Here is a 20700-nt window from a genome sequence, read left to right on the forward strand (position 1 = left end):
TTTGCAGCCAGACAAGAGAAAGTTGAAATGTTTCCCAAAACGTTCCAATCCAACCTCAGCTCTGTAGACTTTTAGCTGTTCCGACTTTGATTCGCTATTGTACTGTATTTCAATTTTAATGTACTGGGGCTCAGAGCCTGAAGAAAAGAAAATATACATGTAGGTACCGTAACTGTTGATATGATATGGATTGTAATTATTGTGGAATATATTGCTACAATATTACAAGACTTAACCCTCAGCCTTCTCGTGATTATCACTCAACACTGCAATCAGCTCCATAAACCTGTGCAAACAAATGCAATATCCAGAGATCAATGAAGCAAGTGTATACAGTACAAATGTCTTACTTCCAAAACATCATTACTAATGTAATGTCCCCTTAATTACAATAATGCTGTTCTTGTGTTAAGAACATCCACCCATCTATAAAATGTATGGCTTTACGTCTCAATTGGCCACATTTCAATACAGCGGGCAGCAGGCAATTAAAGCTGATGTGTGCATTTCCTTTCCTCCACATGATAGCTAACCAAATCAAGCAACCCCTCTCCAAATTGCTTTGATGCATCATTTTGCCTTGGTACATCACATCAATAATGTTAATATTTCCAGCAGATTAAACAGTACTTTTTAAACAGTACTTTGTTCTGTTTTATAAACAAATGCCTCGCCTAAAAGACTTGGCACTAAAACATTAGCTCTGTCATACAAAGTACGTATACAGGCTTACAATCAGGATTATCAGCTGCAATACAAACACCAGGACACAGTTAAACCGTGAAATAAACAAACAGGCTGTAGAGGGTGAAACTGTATCCTCTGGAGACTATTTTGCACCCTCCAAGGACAAGGTACTCTCTGAACTGTTAGCCTTGTAGGCTGCCAGTAAGCAAAGACCCAGCGGCTGGCTGAGTCAGGTCATTATTTGGATGTATTTTTAATGGTTGTATAGCTGTCTCGGCTTCTAATTCTTATTCCTGTCTTGCTGTCCCCTTTCATAGCTTCTCAAAATCCTATGAGAAGACAGAAGTACAAGTATATTTCCAAGGTAAGGTTTCTTTTTTTTTAAACAGATAGTAGGATGTGCTCAGAATCCAGTTTATGAACCAAGGTTACACGCGGTAGCACTGGAGAGTGAAGCAAGGCCCATTTAAGTTAAAGAGATTTAAACATACAGACTTTGAGAAATATAGCACAGAAAATAGTCATGTCACCTAACACATGTCAATTTGACATCCTGACAGAAGACAGGGAAAATACAGAGAAACCAAACAGATTTTTGTTTTGTATGATTTACAGCAGTTTAACACACTAATGGTGCAGAAAGGCTCATTGGAACATCTCACTTAAGATATATACCTTATATGAATTCTTCCACTGCAGAACAGAGAACAATAGAGTAAAACATGACAGGCAATGATCAGACTTTGTGGTAAAGAGAGACATCAGCAGGTAGTAACAGGAACTGCAGTGATGAGGCCCATGCACATTGTGTACAGTAGGTAGCAAAAGCACAGGAATCATAGCAGAGAAATACTTCCACTCACCTGGCGTGCCAAACTGGATACAGTTCTCAAGAGTACGGACAAAGTCGCCATCACTCAGTTTGATTATATGCAGGCCTTTGGCCTTCTCCATATTTTTCACCCACTTGTTGGCCTGGCCTTGGGGATCGATCATCAGAGGCCACCGCCTGGCATTACTACAAATGCACACACACAGAGTAGTGTATGATCAAACGATGCTGTCTTCTCAGAGTGAGAACTATCACTGTATGGGGGGGGGGGGGGGGGGGGGGGGGGACAAGAACTGAGACGTAGAGAGCAGCTTAAGGGTGAACATTCACTCTCAGCACAGTTAGACAGCTCACAGTTGGATTGCACACCAGGGGCCATAGTATTGTGATTAAAAAGCAATGTTGCTGCTTCATTTACACAAACAAGCAGATGTCTTGTAATGTTTTTTTTCTGCACCTTAAGGTTGAATCAGACAATGTTACATGGGCTTCTACAATGGGTTATGGGTTTATAAAGTTCTGTCATGGTCTCTATTACATTAGGGTACATTATGGTAATGAGGGACCTAATAATGACCTGAAAACCGTTGGCAGTATCTCTGTGATCAAAAACACTACAATGCAGCCCGTTAAAACATTGGAACATATTCCACATGTATAGTGAGTGAAAGGTAAAACAGTGTGAAAAATAAATAGTATCAGTTTCAAAGCATTTAAAAAAAGTTATTCATGTTCACACATTAAGACAACGCCCTTTGGGTTTATAAGAAAAACACTGATCACTTTGCCTCTATTCCAGAAAGGGGTTTGCAGATGTACCACATCTTCAAAGTGCTGCTTTTGTGAAATATGCATTTGAGCCTCAGTTTTCTGTTAGTGCTCATCATTTTATGATTTTGAAATGCTGTGCAATTTGTTATCCAGGCATTTTATCTGTGCAATTCAAGTAACATTTTTATGCAATGCACTGCACTGCACAGCTTTACTTTGAAGGAATATATATATTATCTATGAGGACTAGCTGTAGATGTTCAATATTCAAGAACAGCAGCAAACATGCTACAGACATCCACATCTGGTGCATTAAACTCTTAATAAAAATTTCTAAGCACAAAGGAAAAGTGCTTTTCCTTTAGAGGGAATGCAATGTCATTATAAAGTTTGTCTTCAATGCTCACGAGATTATGATGCCGTTGTCTATGGAGAAGCTGTCAGATGGTAGGCCAGCAATGGTCCATGCTCGAATCTTTACTGGATCGCCCAGCGAGTTCATCAGAGACATGTTGGCTGAGCATGGGATCTCTTTACTCTTACAAAGACTCATCCACTCCACTATCTGATCCTGTAAATGAGTTCACTCACTGTTAATTACTTCATTTTCATTCTAACACATGCACAGCAACCGATATTCACCCACAAACAAATAAGAGCATGTGCAAAACAATAATTAACATGTTCACAAAATGTACAGACATGTGAATCCACAGAGATTTAACAGTACACACACATACGCTGCCACACTTACAGTGGAGAATTAGTTAAAAAGTGTGAAAATAAGCAGTGTACACACATATAACCACACATCATCACACGTTCTTCCATTCCCAAACATAATCATGCACTTGCATGATAAAAATAACCAATTCATTCTGCTCCTTAGTGTTTTCCAGCATCACAATAGCCCGGCATGCAACACAGTATAAAGGATGACCTTTAAACACTGGCTTGGTCTTGGACACATGTGAGGCTCAGAAAAAAGAAAAACCAATGTGCCTTGGTAGCACCATGGTATTTATTTTTTCACAAAACTACTTGGTCTAAAACAGTTGTGGGAGAAGTGCTTATGAGTAAAAAAAAACATTAGCCTCAGTATTAATGAAAAATGTTAACTTCAAAATGTAGCAGCACTGCCTCAGAATATGTTACAGAGGTTTTACTAAAAAAAAAAAAAAAAACAGTGCTGACAAAACTGTCTGGAGAAGGACACTCTCAAATCTCAAAATCTCCTGAAAATATATTGTTACTATCGACTTCTGCTCCATCATCTCACCTGTCTGTAGCTGGAGGTGAAGGCGCCCAGGTAAGCTACTGTGCCTGCTGAGATAAGGATGTCCCCCGTCAGGTTATTGTAGAGCTGCCCCAGATCGCAGGCCATTTCACTCCAGCGTGTTTTCTCTCCACCTAGGCCTCCAATCAACTGCTCTGCTCGCTCCAGCTTCTTACTGCACAGATCCACCTGTGACGCATCATCGCAGGAGAGAATATGAAAACACGACGCACTGCTGTAGTTTTTCCTGGGTCAAGGAAACCAAATGAAGGTCGTCAAAGCTGAAGCAAGTTGCCATTACAATTTAAACTCTCGCTTTACCTCAAATGCCGACAACTAAATTGTTCTACATTTCCGCAAACATGTAGAAGGCACAAACCTGATTCTCCAATTCAGCTTTCTTTTTTTTATTGGCCTCCAAAGTTTCCTGAAGCTTTGCAAGTTTATCCTGGACTTCTTTGAGGGCAGCCTGCTTTTTCTTCAGGCTCTCCATGGCCACACTCAGCTCTCCCTCAGCCTGCTGCAGCTTCTCCTTCTTTGGAGCCACTACCTTGGCCACCCTGAGGGACACATGAAACAGAATTAGTTGAATTTCATAGATATGGATAAACCGTGGATGAAAAGAACATTGTCAAAATACAGCATGACACAGGAGCCTTAAATCGGTTCTCATTTACACATATCAAGTACAATATGATGAAATGTATCTGATTCTGATGATTTATTTGGGACACTGAATTTTTTTTCACAAAATATAGAGTATGAATTACAGTAGCATTTAAGAATGTCAGATGTTACATGAATCACTTTGAACCTAGCCTATGTGTGGTGCACCAGCAACAGGAAAATGATTATTCTTTTGAAGTTGCCAATAACCAAGCTTCATGTTAATCACCAAGACAGATGAAAGCTACCCCAAGCGTTGCAAATATGCATCAATTTTCATAACTGAGAACACAGAAGGAGAAGAACATTACTTACTTGTCATACTTGTCCATGGCACAAACCCACTTACACATGCCTTCCGCTGCAGTGGATGCAGTTCGAATCTTCTCTGGCACAAAGTCTGGATTAGTGATGTACTTGTTGCGGATGACAGCAATGTAATTTGGTTGGATGTTGTCTTTGTCATAGTCATGGAGGCTCTGAAGAAATTTCATGTCTCCCAGAAGCTTTTTGGCTGGGCCCCAATAGTCCTCAACTTTTTTACCAGAACCTGAAGGGTCTGGAATACGATCCGGCTTGATGCCTTTGAGAATGCAGATTGCCTCCATCACCAGTTTTACAGCTGGGGGTGGGCTTTTCATGGACTTAACCACTGTGATATCCTGTAGATGCAAAGAACTACTTCATTAGATTCATCCTTAAAGGGATAGTTCAAGATTTTGGCAAATCCGCCTATGCCATAACACCTACAGTCATAGGAGTAGGTTCATGACCTTTAATTATTGGTGCATGTTGTTTTGAGATCCGTGGGGCAGAAACACGAGCTGCTCAGAAATCACAATGGAGGTGAACGGTACAGGTCCCCTGTCCCTCATCAAACTCATCAAATACACAATCCAACAACTTCAAAATGCTCTCATTCGTCACGAAAGGCTCGCATTGGCTCGTACCTTCCATCCATTCCCCTCGACTCCCCTGCTCCTCGTCATCCCGACTCGTCCCACCTCGTCCCCACCCATTTCCGCTTAGAAACTACAAATGGTTGTTACCACCATGAGCTGCTCAGCCACAGACACATGAACCCATGAATTTAGGCCTGCTGGCCCCCCCACCCCTGGCCGGTCTGCCACTAGAAGCACAATACAGAAGCACAGAATGTGTTGCCACTGTTATTACCGGTACCAGTGCCGCGTCGAGTCTCCCTGATCCTCTCCCCGACACACAGCCGCTTCCAGCCGCAGCTGCAGCCTGAGCGGGGTCGCTCTGCACACTGCGGCTCCGCTGAGCTACAGATCCCGGTCTTCCTGCTCCTCTCCCCACACACAGCACCCTGTGCTCGGCCGCGCGGCGAGCAGTCTCCCTCTAGCTCTGGAGCTTTGCATGGCGGCGCCGAGCAAAGCTTCAGAGCTAGAGGGAGACTGGTCACGCCAGGACAGGGTGCTGTGTGTCGGGAAGGGAAGCAGGAAGACATGGGGGCTGGAGCACAGCGGAGCCGCGGTGTGGCTGTGCAGTGTGCAGAGCGACCCAGCTCAGGCTGCAGCGGCGGTGCTGATACAGCGGAGTTTATGTTGAACAGGTAATCTTTGGTTTTATTGTGGAAGTTGTTACTGTGAATCTGACATTTAACTGCACATTCAAAGCTGGTGCTGTGTTTGGTTTCTCCTGGCAGGCTTGTTGCTCTGCTCTGCTGAAGGGGGGCGTGTCGTGACGAGGCCGTACAAGCTCGGAGGGGATGTGTGTGTGTGTGGGGAGATGCTTTTTTCAAATATTTCTCATAGTCTGTCAGATTGTAGACCATAGCTTTAATGAATCTACCCCTATTGACTATAGAGATTATGGCAGTACTGTAGGTGAATTTGCCAAAATCTTGAACTATCCCTTTAACTATTCAAAAAATAATAATAATAATTTTACCTGATTTGTGAGAGTATTCAATGCAGCAAGGGCTGACTCCAGGATAGGCAAGGCTTCAGCCAGCTCAGCATCACATTCATCCTTGATGGCCTTGGCAGCCATGGCTTGTTCGTTGGCCACAGCCTCATCCACTTTGACGATCTTCTCTGTTTCAGCCACCTCCACAGATTCATGTTCGATTACCACCATCATCTCATCTACCTCTTTGCTGGCCACAAGCAGCTGTGGCTGTAGAGCCTCCAATTCAACCTGCATGGTGGCCACTTGGCCTGCTGCTGACTCTAGTTTCTCAAGACCCACCTCGTAACGACGTTTCAGCTTCATCACCTCCCTGGGCAGAGGATGCAAAGAGATCAATCTTAAATACCAGCTGAAGTAACTCGTTCATCAAGCAACAGCTGTACACATGCAATACGTGATAAATCTTGATCTTACGCTCTTTTTGTTTTCAGCAGGGCTTTGAAGGTGGAAATGAGCTCCAGGTACGAGGTTGGTGTGACATAATTGTGGCGCTCCAACTCAGACAAAAAACGCGCTGACAGGTCAATAGTTGAGGTGTGGAAGATCTTGCACATGTTGACGCAGCCTTCTCGGGATTCATCCGTCATCTCGACATCCTCCAGGAAGCGACAGGCCACAGCCTGTAAGGCATCTTCAGGCCACGTCTGGTGAAGAAGGAAATAAGCTTTATACTGTAGTCACTTTATATACAGTGCATTCAATCTCTGCAATGGCTTTCTTTATTTCCCTTTTTTTTTAACTCACTCCTAATAATATACATGGATTATATATGGTCTGTGTCTTTTGTTAAACTACGTGGAGCACTTTGTGGTGCATATGCCACATACAGTATATACACACACCTGGAACCAGTTAATAGTGCAGCAGTTAATGAGGGCAGGAAAACGTCTTAATCGGTTCCTAAAGGCATCTCCGATGGGACTCATGGCCAACACAACATGCAGCTGTGTGCGACACCGCTCGATAAACATGTTGAAAAGGGACAAGTTGCTGCCGTCCGTCTGCTTGTCTCGGTCACGCTGCCGGTCGAGCACACGCATTCGCTCACAGATTTCCTGCTTCTCATCAACTGCAAACAGGTTAGGCACCTGAAAAAACAACCAGTTAACATATTAAAGTGGATTTGGGTATTTGCTTTGTTTAAGGGATAGTTCAACATTTTGGCAAATTGGCCTATTGCCATAAGAGGTTTGTTACCATAGTAGGTTTGTTACCATAGTAGGTTTGTTACCTTTAATTGTCGGTGCAACCTATTTTTAGAACGGCGGAGCAGAGCTGCTCAGAGCTACTCTACAAAGGCTAATGGGATTTCTTGGTTTCCCTCATCAAACTAATCAAAAACACAATCCAACAATTCCAAAACGTTGTGACCTGCACATTCACCACACTATGAGATAATAACAGAACGTTACCAGACAGAGTTGTTTTCGAGGTAAATTCCTACAAAACCACTGATGTGATGTGTGTTCCCGTCAGGGGCAGTTTTTCGGCAAGCAGTCTCTGCATTTGCCTCGAAAACAACTCCATCTCCCAATTTGCCAAAATGTTGAACTATCCCTTTAGTTAAGTTAACCACCTTTAACCTATTTCTCTTTGTATAACATTCATCATTTCATATATTCACCAAGTATTCATCCATTTTTCAGTCTACAAATATATCCATCTTCTCTGTCCATACTTCTTTTTAACCATTCATTCAAACCTTTATTCACTGACTGACCTTCTTCCCGTCAGCTTGTGAATGTTATTTATACCTTCATGCTCATTTGTCGATCTAGCCATGCACATTATTACATTTTATGATCAACCTTGGCTTTGTCTGTGTCCCCTCCCTTGCACTTTACCTCACCAGTGTTGAGCAGGTTGCCAATGTCTTCCAGAAATGACTCCATTTTGATTTGTGTGTCTGTGAAAAGGAACACGCCATGGGCTTCACCCTGCGTAGACTTCCTCATTATTAGTTTCAGATCATCGTGCCACTCAGTGGTTCCGTAAGTCTTGGAGATCTCCACCTGGAAAAGCTCGGCCTCTGCCATGTGGGCAGCCAACCGGGTGAGAGACTGACGCCCGCTCCCGCCCACACCGACCAGCAGAGCGTGTCCACTTGGCTGCTTGAGGATGCGGGAAATGCGGCACACATGCTCAATGGCGAAACGGAAAAGCACCAAATTCATAGGTGCCTTGCTGATGTTGTTGAATTCCTCCAAGTGGGACTCCACCACCTGGCCGAGCTGGTCCAGATTGTGCACCTCACGATAGTTGCGGTCGTCGCCCTTAGGGTCATGGAAGTCACAAAACATGAGGCTGCGTAGGTCGTCCTCAGTGACTTTCCCATCTTGGTCCTGGTCCAAATGTTGGAAGAGCTGATGGAAGTTTTCCTTCATGTGACTTTGAGACACTGTCTGTAAATGGCTTACAAGCCAAGACCGATCTGTGTCATGGACCAGTCGATCATAGTACACCCTCAGGACCTGAGAATCAACAAGACAGAGGGAGAAAGGGGAACAAGGAGAAAAATCAGCAGAGTCCAGAGGTTGCAGAGAAATGTGTGACAATGTCATCTTCAGTATACATGAACTATATTTTAATGTATTTTGTTTTTTATTTGTAATTGATGTTACTTAAGTTATGTACGTAGTTCTGAGTAGGCATTTTTTTATACTGTCTTTCTGTTGTGTACCACATTACCTCATGCACCCAGAGCCGTTTGATGGCAGTTGGTTCATCTGCAGTTTCTGGCCGTGCCAGACAGATGCCCTGGATGACTCGGGACACATCGCGCAGATTGAACAGGTAATGGGACTTTGTCGGGGTAGGTAGCAGGTTCTTGGTGGCCTCTTGGTACACTGACATGGTGCTGTTAACGATCTGAGAGGTCAGAGCTGTAAATGTCTTGGGGAAAGCGAACCTGTGGATGAAATAGTCCCACACAGTTCAGATTGCCCCGTTTCATTTGAAAATATTAGTACGCACACGTACATGTAGACATATACAGAGTGTATGTGTATGTGTGTGTGTGCCTGTATACAGTACATATACCGGTATACAGTGTATGTCTGCACACAGTCTGCATGAGTACTTGAGTTCATTTGAAACTTTTTCAAACAGTTTTGCAGTCTCCTGAATAATTAATAACAAACATTTATCCTCCTAAATTTATATACATTTCTGCAGTCGTGGCTGCCTAATGGTATTTGATCAGCAGTAATTTTCATTTCATTTTTATTCTAAAAGTGATTGGATGCTCTCATGATAGTAAAACATATTCCATATTCTATGTTGTTACCGTATGGTGAAATGCCAGTCTATGATCCTGGAGAAGATTGTATACATAGTCTTGTCATCAAAATCATTGATGGTCATCATGTTGAAGTGGCGCAGAAAACGAGGTGTGACAGGGTTCCGCCCTCCACCTATATGAAAAGGAGAAGAAAAAAGAACCATTTCTGATCCATGCTCCTGATACTATAAGAACCTGAAGATTTTGCTTGCAATGCTCACTTATCATTACCATTTGTTCAATGTGTCTAATGTATGTCTCAGTGGTCACTAACTAGAGCTCTTTCCATTTGTTTTGTATCATCATTGTTCAATTGTTTACTATTATTTTGGTAAGGAGCAGTTATGTATTAAAGATGACCCAGCAACCATAGATATTGTCAGAGATGACAACCTCTATGTTACTCATGTACATGTAATACTACTTAACAGGGTACCTTGTTCTGCATTTACATGCTGCAGCTACAGTATATTGCAATGTTGAAATATTACATTGCAAGACTAACTTGTGACTTGTTAGATCATCCCAGTCAACAAAGTGAATTGGAAGGTCCCTCTGGAGCTTTAACTCATTATTAGCTATACAGCTAACAACAACACTGTTTGTGTTACCATATTTGGACAATATGGCATTTCCTTTATTTTGAGACACAAGTTTACATCGGCATATCTGGTGGAATCCACTGGGAAAGTGGTCTCAGACCTCTAAATCCAACTGTCTTTTGATTTGACCAACTAATTCCTTAAACATGATAGACCAGTGTAACATTAGCTCAGCACAGGTACCAGCAGCAAACCCTGGAGCTGTGTGAGCACCTGAGAGTGGCACCCACCCTCTTTCTCTTGCAGCTGTCGCTGCCAGCTGCATCAGTGGACAGGAGTGCTTTTGTGCTTTAGTAGTTGTAGGAGGAAGTGGTAAACATTTGCTATTTGTAAGCACCTCAAGGCAACGAGGAGCTCCACAAAACAGAAGGTAGTGGTGGTTTGTGGCAATGTCTCTACAGCACTTAGGCAGCAGTGAAGAGACAGAAAGAAACTTAATTTTTATCAAGCAAACTTGGCTTTGAAACGGTACAGCTGCTACTTACCAGGTGGTCCCATAGCACATACGATCTGAATATCCACCAGGTTGATCATGGAGCAGTCCTTCAAGTCATACCAGTTCCAATGATCCAGCCACTGGCGCAGGAGCTCCACAGGGGGCTGAGCACCATAAACCTCCCTTGCTGGCATGTTCACATCATCCACAAATACCACCTGATAAGATAGAACATTAGTATACATGGCATGATAAATAGGTTGTAATATCAGCACAAGATAACTGATATTTAAAACTACACAGATTTCTGTTTAAACATCTGACAACACTTTAAATGATGTGATCCTTGTTATCTAAGGACTATAGATTTTTTAGAACAACATTAAAACAATTAGCCAAAATGTGCATAAACTCAAGGGGGAAAAAAAACAAATCATATCAACCTAAAACATAATATGAACATAAGACAGACGACGTACCATTTTCTTCCCCAGTGGAGGGCCAAACACTCCTTTGCGCCGCTTATCTAGTCTGGACAAAATAATGTTTTGGGTCTGGGCAGCTGTAGTCTGGGCAGAGAAGTTGATAAATAACGGGCTGTACACATCCTTATCCAGCTGTTTCAATAGGAAGTCCTAGGAGATAAGAGATATCAGGAACATAAGCACAGGTTATCATCCAATAGTATGGACATTTCTTAGTATATGTTCATGTGCCAGACAACTATGTAAAATGGGGACACATTGCAAAAACAAAAGATGTGATTGGCAAAAATGTTACCTATGAATTGTACACTTGTCATAAAATGTAGTGTATGTATGTTTTGAAAGTAAAATTCAATACATACTGTAAATGTGTGCTAATGCTCACTGGTTGAAAATGTTTTAAAGGATTTCATTTCTCTCCTCTGTATCTGCACAGCAAAAGCCAAATACAGCTGCAGCACATGTAAAATGATAATTTCCAATTTGATCCTGGGAAATGGTTGTGATAAGCTTTATAATCTCATTAAATGTGGCAATTAGTATGTATTTTATTATATACAAACTGGATCTCAGTTAATCCCTAAAATTGACTATGAAATGAAGTAGGAAATTAGTTGCCCTCTGAGGACATGTTCTAAAGTAATGTTCTGCAGGTCAAAAGGGTAAAATCAGTGAATGTTAGATTCTGCATGACCATTTACAAAAGGGCATTTTACTAAAAGCTGAGAGAGGTTTGAGCTAAAGGTCATTATGATAAAATGGCTCCCTCTTTTTCTATGAGTACACATCATAGGACACAGAACATAGTCATAGCTGATCTGATGTATTTAATTAGGATTTGATCTATTTTCATGGTGCCTTTATTATACACTGTGTGTTCAGGACACACTCTCTGGGTTTCATGAGCACACATGTATCAGCATGCACGCAAGCGCGCACACACACACTCACACCACGCGTACCTATGAAATTAAGTGGGTAATGAGCTGTATAATTGAATTGGACTTGTGATGTGAGTGATCACAGGATGTAGCCAAGGTGCATCATCATCCTCTTGTCTAAATTATAAACCAACAGCACAGCTTGTCTCAGTCTAATTTCAAAGTATTACGAGGTAGGCGATAGAGCTTCATGTACGTTTTCTCTGATGGAACTAGTGCCGACACATCGCCAGTCATTCTTATTGTCTTAAGTGTGTGAAGTGCTGACGCTCCTTTATCACTCCCCCTTTGGGATTCAGATTCTGTCTGCTGGTTGTGACATGGGACATAGCTCCTCCACCACACACAGCCATGAAGCAGAAAACGAGGCAGGCTCTCCACTGAGATGATCTCTATTCTTCCAAGACTCCAAAGTCTTAGCACACTAATGGGTGGACTAATGAAGGAAAGGGAAGAAAGGAGGATTAGTCCTTGATATAAATAGCCTAGGGTCTGCTCTCAGACACTGTATTTTTCTAAGGTGGCTGTTTCACACCTGGTGTGGCTGTGTTGTTTCCAAATGATTTGTGTGTTGAAAGCACTTTCTCCACTTTCCTGTGACTGGGGCTATACTGATTCACAAAGAATACTCCCTGATATCATTCATTTAGTAGACAGTGTTTTTCTATAATAACAATAATTTATTCGACTAAAACTCTGAGAACAATTCCCAGTTCCCCAGGAATGGCTGAAAACCAACCTTGCAACATCAGTGTAGTACCTGGCCGCCGCCCCGGTGTCCCAGCTCTCGTCTCTGCACACCGCGACACAAACGCGCTGTGTAACCAGCCATCTTTTGTTGATGACGGTTAAGACTACACAAATACACATGTCATAACATCGTACTGTATATGTTATATAACGTTATCCACCGCTCCATGTATTGATTTTCCGCCGGCTTCATTGTGAACAAATGTACATGGACGAGAGGAGCGTTACCAAAACAGCGGAAAAGCGACCAGACTTGCATAGTTCCCTTTTAACGCAAGTGTAGCCCATGTTTAAGGCCATTTTTACAAGCAACAGCAAGGGAGATGATTCAGGGACAGGTACTATTGTACTTGTATTTCACTGTAAATAAAGTAAATCAAAACAAGTTAATTTTGCTTATTGAAGGTATGTAGTGGACTTTTGACCAAGATGTAAAAGATGTAAAAGGTCTCAATGTGGAAGGTATTGCATGTTTCAAAGCCCTCCAGGAGTAGACAACCTGTTCAAGACAACCAGTTCAAGGCAGAACAATGACCCTCTATTCTCTCTTTGTGCCTTTTACACATATTAGCATGGTGGAATGAAGGTGAAACATTCTACGCTTGAACGGTCTCTATGAAAAAAGGGCTGACAGTCACACACAGGGTGACAATATAACACGTCTGTTTGATTCCGTGCAAACAAGCAAAGGCAGCACAATGGATCTTCAAAATGGCAAAACAGAGCGATGTCTGTATAAAAGTGGCGAATGTAACAGAAATAAGGGTAAAGGTGTATACAGTATATACTGTATATGTGTTCGATTTACAATGCCTTTCTGCCCTCCAAATACCATGCAACTGAAATAATACCTAGCAAGCACTCACTGTAATGTAGACACTCTTGCCAGTACCGGTGGGGCCGATGAAAACAGTGGGCTTCTGGTGGGTGATGAGGAGGTCCATCAGTGCCATGTAGCGTACTGTGTTCTCAGTGGGCACAATGATCTCGTTGAACTGCATGTCTTTGCCTATGGGGGGCGCAGTCTTCAGTTCATCAGTCCATAGCTCCCACCTGCCCACACCCTGGGGAAAGAAAATATTAACACACAAAGACTATAGCGCTCCAACTACTGCTCCAGTTATTAGCCATATACAGTAATACTGGGCTCAATATATTCTGTAAGCAATAGTTTATGACAAAGTGACACACATGTGTACTGCATTTGGGGTTACAGGTTATCTCTAATGTTCTTGGACAGTTTCCTTGAATTCAGAATTTCATATCCGTTGTTTACAACAATATCAAACAGTTGATGTTTAGAACCAAAAATGTGTCGTCAACTATCAACCAAAAGTCATTTATTTTTTTCTTAAAACCTTAGAGACAGTCACCACCTTTTTCAAAAGAGCTTTTAAAGAAGAATATCTGGTTTTATGAGTTAACTGGAAAAGTGTTTTTCTTTTCTTTTCTGTGAAAACATCACTTTGTTCCCTATCTTCCATGATAAAAATTGAATTTACTGTTAGAAATCCAAGGCAAGTGAAGTAATGCAACTGAAGCGTGACTGAATATGACACTTTATAAGGGCCGCACTGACAAATAATGAGCAGCCCCCTTCACTGACCGCTTTAGGAGAAAAATGTAACACTGGTACATCACTTTGTCCAGTCCATAAGTGCTTGATGTAGCGGGGCTCTCCTTGTTGTCAGGTAATGTGATAATAATGATATAAACAAAATTACTGAATAATAAAACCATTTGCAGTCTTTCTTTGCAGAAATAATTAGTTTTGTCCAATTCTCAGCTCAGAATAATGGAAAATATGATTTCTCTCACATTTGTTTCATCAGCAGCTCCATACAGTAAGTCATAAATATCACAGTGGTTTCTGAGACCCCGCTCTGCAGCAAATGTGTATTTTTAAGTGACAAACCCACCTCTTTAATGAAGCGGTACTGGTAGACTGTTCCCTCTTTGGGCAGAGGGACTGTCAGCTGTTTAGGTGGAGCCTCCACACTGGCCAGAATGCCATGGCAGGCTTGGGTCTCTTCGCTTAGAGGACCACTCAGTACCTCCCTCAACACAGCATCAAACTTAACCCGACCTGAGTCATCACAGCTGGCACCCACCGACCACACCAGACAGAACACAAAGATGCCCTGTGTAAAAGGAAAGTACAAAAGTCAGTCTCTCCTGTTGGCATCTTAAAATCTACCTATAAAATGCCAATGCAGGTGCAATTTGTGAATTTCCATATTCTACGATTCATTATATTTTGTTTCCCTGCGAAACATAACCAGCAAAATGAACAGATTTAGGTTCCAAATGGTTAGGGTAAGCATTAACAGATATCATCACACTGTAACAAAATACCCACGCTGAGTCTTTATAGTCAAAAACCTCATGGCACAGACAAAAGTTTGCAATTACTAAATTGATCAAAATGCACAGAAAGGATGTAAATGTCTCAACCAGTGTACAGATTATTTTATGAGACTAATACCAGAATCCACAGAGAAGAGATGACTTTGTTGGAAAAACAGCAGGAATACTGTAGGAATTGGAAATGAGGCTTAGCAGCCTCATGATAGCTCCTGCTGTTAAAAGGCTGATTAATTCAGCACTTTGATAATGACTGGCGAAGAAACATGGGAGAGAAGGTTGAAAGGCATTCATCAGTGCAGTGTGCACAGGGGGATAATAGCAGTGCTTTCAAAAGACATGATTCAGAGGCAAAAAAAAATCAATTGGAACTCATGCAGGGGGCAGAAGAGAGGGCTCATCTGCTAAAACTTTTCCACTCTTTGTGAGCCTGTGTGGAGGCAGGCCTGATGAGAACAGTACATTTAAAAGGGAAAATACAGGCTCTCTGAACACTGTACATACTGTATTGTTTGGTAAAATAAAAAGAGTATGAATGCTGGATTGTGTTCAATGCTACATTCTTTTTTCAGTCAATAATTATCACTGAAATTAAGATGAATATAACCCATTTGCGCTACTTATAAAGGGAAATAATAAATAAATGAATAAATCCAGCTCCGGAATGAATAAATGGAAATGAGGAAGCGTGACTTTAGTAAAATGAAGTAAAACTGGTCTCATTGCTCATGTTGTGCTAAATGTTTTAAAGCTTCTACCGGGTCAGGCATCAGGATTTCATGGGTAAAGTGGTAATGTATCTTGCAGAATAGGCTCTTGTCAGTTTCTGTCATGATACAGAGTTGTTTTCTTTCACTAACTGTGCCTGTTACGCTGTTCAGCCGAGCAAACTGATAATTCTAACCATTAAGTACAGTTTCTCTCTTCATGTCAGCCTTTTGTGTTTGCCTCCACTATTTCTTTATGCTATCCACAAGCACAACCACCGGCTTACAACATCAGTGCAAAGCAAAACAAAATTTGACAGTGCCAAGTGCAATTTTTCAGACATATTCTCAGTTTGAATTCTTAGCATTTAAATAGGATTGTTTATCCTCACTCTCAGTGGTATGATCATGTTTGGCCAGTTTGTTTACTGCAATATTTTTTTGCAGTTGTTTCCTTTCATGCAGGTACACGCAACACACCACCACTTGAATGAATTGCAAAGACAAATAGCTGAGCACGCAGGTCAGCTACTTGTCTTTGCAGTGCATTCAAGTCAACTTACTAAGACAGGATATGAAATGTGAAATTAAAATAAGTAATAGTAGAATTAATAATAACCTCCAACCAGGAACAAATATCTTTTTCATTCATGCTCTTCATGTCTCCTTCATCATGAAACTCATCCATCATGCAGTCCATCAGATTCATTATGGACTTGACTAAATTGGCGTCGGACGTCGGTGACAGCTCCTGAAATTACAGCATAAAGAGACAACACGCATCAAAGCACAAAGAGAACTTTACTACTGAACCAACTACATTAAAAGATAATATAGTTGACAATTAGTCAACTACGAATCATTGCTGTATGAAACTGAAAACTCTTAAAATCCCTTCTAAAATATGCAGAAAAGAATACACTTACATCAATACAAAGTATTTCTTTAATAAGACACATAAATAATTTCCTCTTATTCAGGCAGAATAAAAATCTCACTTAAGTGTGACGAAAACAACGATCATTGATTTAGAAACAAGTGCTCATAATAGTATTACGTTAGAATAACTCAGTACCTTGGTGGCCTTTCGAATGAGTTGCACACAGACTGGCACTACGCGGTCAAACAGGGCAGTGATGAGGTCTTTGTGCACGTCATTGACCGTGGTTGGCAGGGTATTTAGCCAGGACAGCAGAAGAGGCCTCCAACCCAGCATATGAGGCTCCATGTAGATCATACCACAGCGAGATACCTGCAACAGATATGTCATCTATTAAATCATGTATGAGATCACATATGGTGATAAAGAAATGAATGGGTGTATCAGAATATGGGTCTTCATGAAGTACAGTATACTGGTAGTCTTGATTATTGAGCATAAATATCTGGCTGGGCTGATCGCTAATCTATCAGAAAATGTGTGGATGCTCAGTGTAGTGTGAAGGAAGGTTCTAATACTGCTGCATTTATGCTGAATTTATCCCTGTAGTTGCATCATCCCAATGAAAATTGTAACTATGCGCAAGCTGCATATGTTACAATGTGCTGATGACTATATTACAGCCTCGTTCAGAAGAGCAGCTATTAATGAGACCCGATAGCTCCAAGTCCCACAGAAGGGATGGCTTCTCAAAGGAGGAAAGGTAAAGTTAAATGGGCCAAGAGACACAGGAGAAATCTAATATACATGATGACTTTGCAAGAGAGAGAATGAATAAAGAAAGGTAAGGTTTAAGATAAATACATTCCATCGACAGAGAGGGAATGAGAGATCAACAGTGCACAAAGGGGGCCATGAACAAAGAAGAGGGAAAACACAGTGCTCAAAAAAAACATTGATGTGTCTGCATTCAGCATGATGAAAGGAACAGATGCCAGGCTATAGAGGATCAAAAATAGAAATCTGTTTAACAAAAAAGTTGAGTGGGGCATGTCTACGCATTAAGGGAGATGTTATTCTCTCCAGGCATCTACTATGTGTATTGCCTTTGTTACTGCCTCACAACAAACCATAATGAGTGATACAATTAAAATACTTTTTATATACTAACTGCATATGTAAATCATAGACTGTATGATATAAATGCAGCACTTGTCATCTCTGAGATGGGTGCAGCTGGAGATGAACTGTATGAACCTTCAACCAGTTATATCATCATTCATTGGTAAAAACTAGTGACACTACAGGCTTTTACGTAAGCAGGCGCAACGTGTTTTTGCCAGAAATCCAACATTCCAGCTGTATTCGAAACTGCATACTACACTGCTAGTATGTACTGATTTGGCCAAAATGCAGTATGCTGTATGCAAACAAAAGCAAAATCTGCAGTATGCGAAAGATTCCCAGATGTCGTACTGATTCGGAAAATATCTCCAGTATGCATCTGACCAGTTTACATGTACATTGTGTACTGTATCCCACAATGCAATGCGCCCATAACCTCTAACCCTAACCAAAGACAGTTTAGAGTAGTGAAATATCTTTGCCATGTACCGTAACAGGGGTCGACAATATAAATGGCCCGGTGGCCCGGACGTACTTTTCAAACCGTCAGGGCCACCAGAACGCTCCAAACACTGGCCCGGTGGGGCCAGTGAAAATAATGCCTTGAAAAAAATATAACAAGTAAATAAATTAATCTAATTTCACATTAAATCCCTGTGGTTTGAAATGATAACTGTCAAATTGTCTCGGTAATTAGTGCTAAGAGATCCCGACCCGATCAACGACAGAGACATCTACTTTCTGTGCGCAGCCAGCGCTGTGCCCTGGCACGTCAGCACCACCTGCAAGCAGCTGCAGCTGCAGCTCCAGCTCACTCACTGCTGCTGATAGAAGGTCGTCACAAGAACCGATAAAAACCTTTTTCTTAACCATGAAACTTCCCTCCTCCTCAGCGCGTCGGGTCGAGTCCTGTCGGGACCGACGCGAACGTTACACACGGGCCAGAGCTCGCGCTGGGGCGCCAGCTGTTCGGTGTGCGCCACAGCGGTGGCACGTCACGTGACATTTAGACCATAATAACAACAACAAAAAAACGTGTGTAAACGCAAAACTGAGCTGAAAATGAAACAATGAGTCAGTTTTGCACCAATCTGTGGAAACAGCCTAAACGTGAATGAATGAGAACAACAGTTATATCACTGAACTACTTGGAGGATAAAAGTAATGACTACATAACTTCATGTTTGTGTTGAGGCATATTTACCATTTTAACTCTGTTTTTACTTCATTGTTAAACCACAGTGGAGGCTAAATATGTGAAACAGTTATTTATTTATTAAATAAAGTAGCCTGATGAATTTAAAAGCACTTTTTTTGACCTTCTTTAATGAAATTGAATGAAAAATATCTGATACAGGATATAAATCCTTTACATCAGACTCAAATAAATAACAACATACAAAAATTAAACACAAATATACCAACTCATACATAATCACTAAAATACATATAACAAAATAATCCCCCAAAATCTCAAGAAACTACAAGATCGTGGTATTGAATAAGTATCAAGAATGTTGGAAATTGACTAGTAATGGTATCAGAAAGTTCCAGCCTCGATGGCGAGACCGCAGGAATTGGCTGGGATATGTTGTTTTTCGTTAATATGGGGATCGATACCTATTGTCCTGGGCCAGTGGTTAGAATGGTGGGGCCAGTGATCTTCAAAAGCCACTGGCCCAGTGACAAATTTCCCTTATTGTCTACCCCTGACCGTAACCATGTTACTGTATATAACTTAATTTAATTTAATGCAGACTGATCAGTTCATTGTAAAACATTTATTTAATGATGTAAATGTGGTGATTTCTGTACATACAGAGCCCTGAGGCAACGCTGCTCTTCTTCACTTTTCATTCAAACAAACTAATGCGACTGCCACAATTGTTAGATATCATCAATGAGACCAACATTAATCTCCTAAATAGAATTTAACCAGCCGGCGGTAAACCTCTAAAAACCTGCAGGTATTTTAATAAGCGATCATTTTCTCCCCCAGGATAACGACGCAGGTTCACCAGCAGATCACTTCAGGAGACCGAGCTGCTGCCTCTGTGATGACCCGCTGGTCCTGGTCGCTGCTCCACAGGTGGAGCTTCACTTCTCCGAAAAATGTCGGAGAAAACAAACCGCACATTGGGGATCCAAACAGTTACTTTCTCGCATGTAAAAATATTAAAACTTAATAAAGTGACGTAATAACAGCGCTATAGTGGGAAATAAAACAGCTTTTCACCTGTTTTACAGCTACCGCCGTTGCCGCAAGATGCATTCTGGGAAACTTGTCATCATACCCCTCCGTTTGAAGTGTGCCTCTGAAAAATCTTCATAGCCTTACCACTTCCCCCTACCCCCTAATGGGAATTGGGACTACCCTATCCCTACACCCAAACGTGCAAAACAGAGGGGTAGGGCTAATGGCGCTTTTCCACTACACTTTCACGGCACGGAACGGCACGGAACGGCACGGCACGGCTCGGCTAGGTAAAGGTGCTTTTCCACTACAGTACAGAGTTCTTCTAGTACCTCCTCAGCGGGGGCAGGGTCGGCACGGGGGTGATCGCGGAGGCGACACAGTGTGGTTTTCCATACAGCATCATTTGACTCGGGTGAAGGAATAACAACAGTCTTGATACAGATCAGTGGTCGCTGTTGCCACTGTGTTTTTGAAATTTCCGGGTTTGATTCTCATGTTGGACGTAGCGCTCGCACTCTTCCAGTGACGACGCTCTGTCCAATCAGTGGAAGGCAGTCGGCTGACGTCACGTTTTAGTATCGCTTCGGCTCGCTTGGAACCAGGGCCGAGGAGGTACTAAAAATGGGACCTTTTACCTTTGACCTGGTACCAGGTCGTGCCGTGCCGCGCTAGTGGAAAAGTGCCATAAGTGGTAGGGCCAAGGGGTGAAATGGGATTCAGCCTTTGCACATGGTTGTCTAGACTCCCCCTATTATATATAGGCCAA

The 20700-nt window shown here is 41.8% G+C and overlaps 1 protein-coding gene across 1 annotated transcript in view; it reads right to left on the reverse strand.

The window, feature by feature from the left end:
- Positions 1–20700, reverse strand: part of dnah7 (dynein, axonemal, heavy chain 7) — a gene marked incomplete at both ends in the record, with an annotated part of 70444 nt that overhangs the window by 22429 nt on the left and 27315 nt on the right. The window contains 17 exons of the mRNA XM_083996924.1: positions 1551–1705; positions 2698–2861; positions 3570–3755; positions 3946–4126; positions 4548–4894; positions 6147–6477; positions 6582–6811; positions 7010–7255; positions 8012–8638; positions 8856–9075; positions 9454–9580; positions 10535–10703; positions 10965–11120; positions 13528–13725; positions 14581–14802; positions 16352–16483; positions 16808–16984. Of these exons, the coding sequence (XP_083853050.1) occupies positions 1551–1705; positions 2698–2861; positions 3570–3755; positions 3946–4126; positions 4548–4894; positions 6147–6477; positions 6582–6811; positions 7010–7255; positions 8012–8638; positions 8856–9075; positions 9454–9580; positions 10535–10703; positions 10965–11120; positions 13528–13725; positions 14581–14802; positions 16352–16483; positions 16808–16984 (3868 nt within the window). The remainder of the gene's footprint in view (positions 1–1550; positions 1706–2697; positions 2862–3569; positions 3756–3945; positions 4127–4547; positions 4895–6146; positions 6478–6581; positions 6812–7009; positions 7256–8011; positions 8639–8855; positions 9076–9453; positions 9581–10534; positions 10704–10964; positions 11121–13527; positions 13726–14580; positions 14803–16351; positions 16484–16807; positions 16985–20700) is intronic.

The sequence above is a fragment of the Trachurus trachurus genome, assembly GCF_905171665.1.
Source record: "Trachurus trachurus genome assembly, chromosome: 21".
NCBI lineage: Eukaryota > Metazoa > Chordata > Actinopteri > Carangiformes > Carangidae > Trachurus > Trachurus trachurus.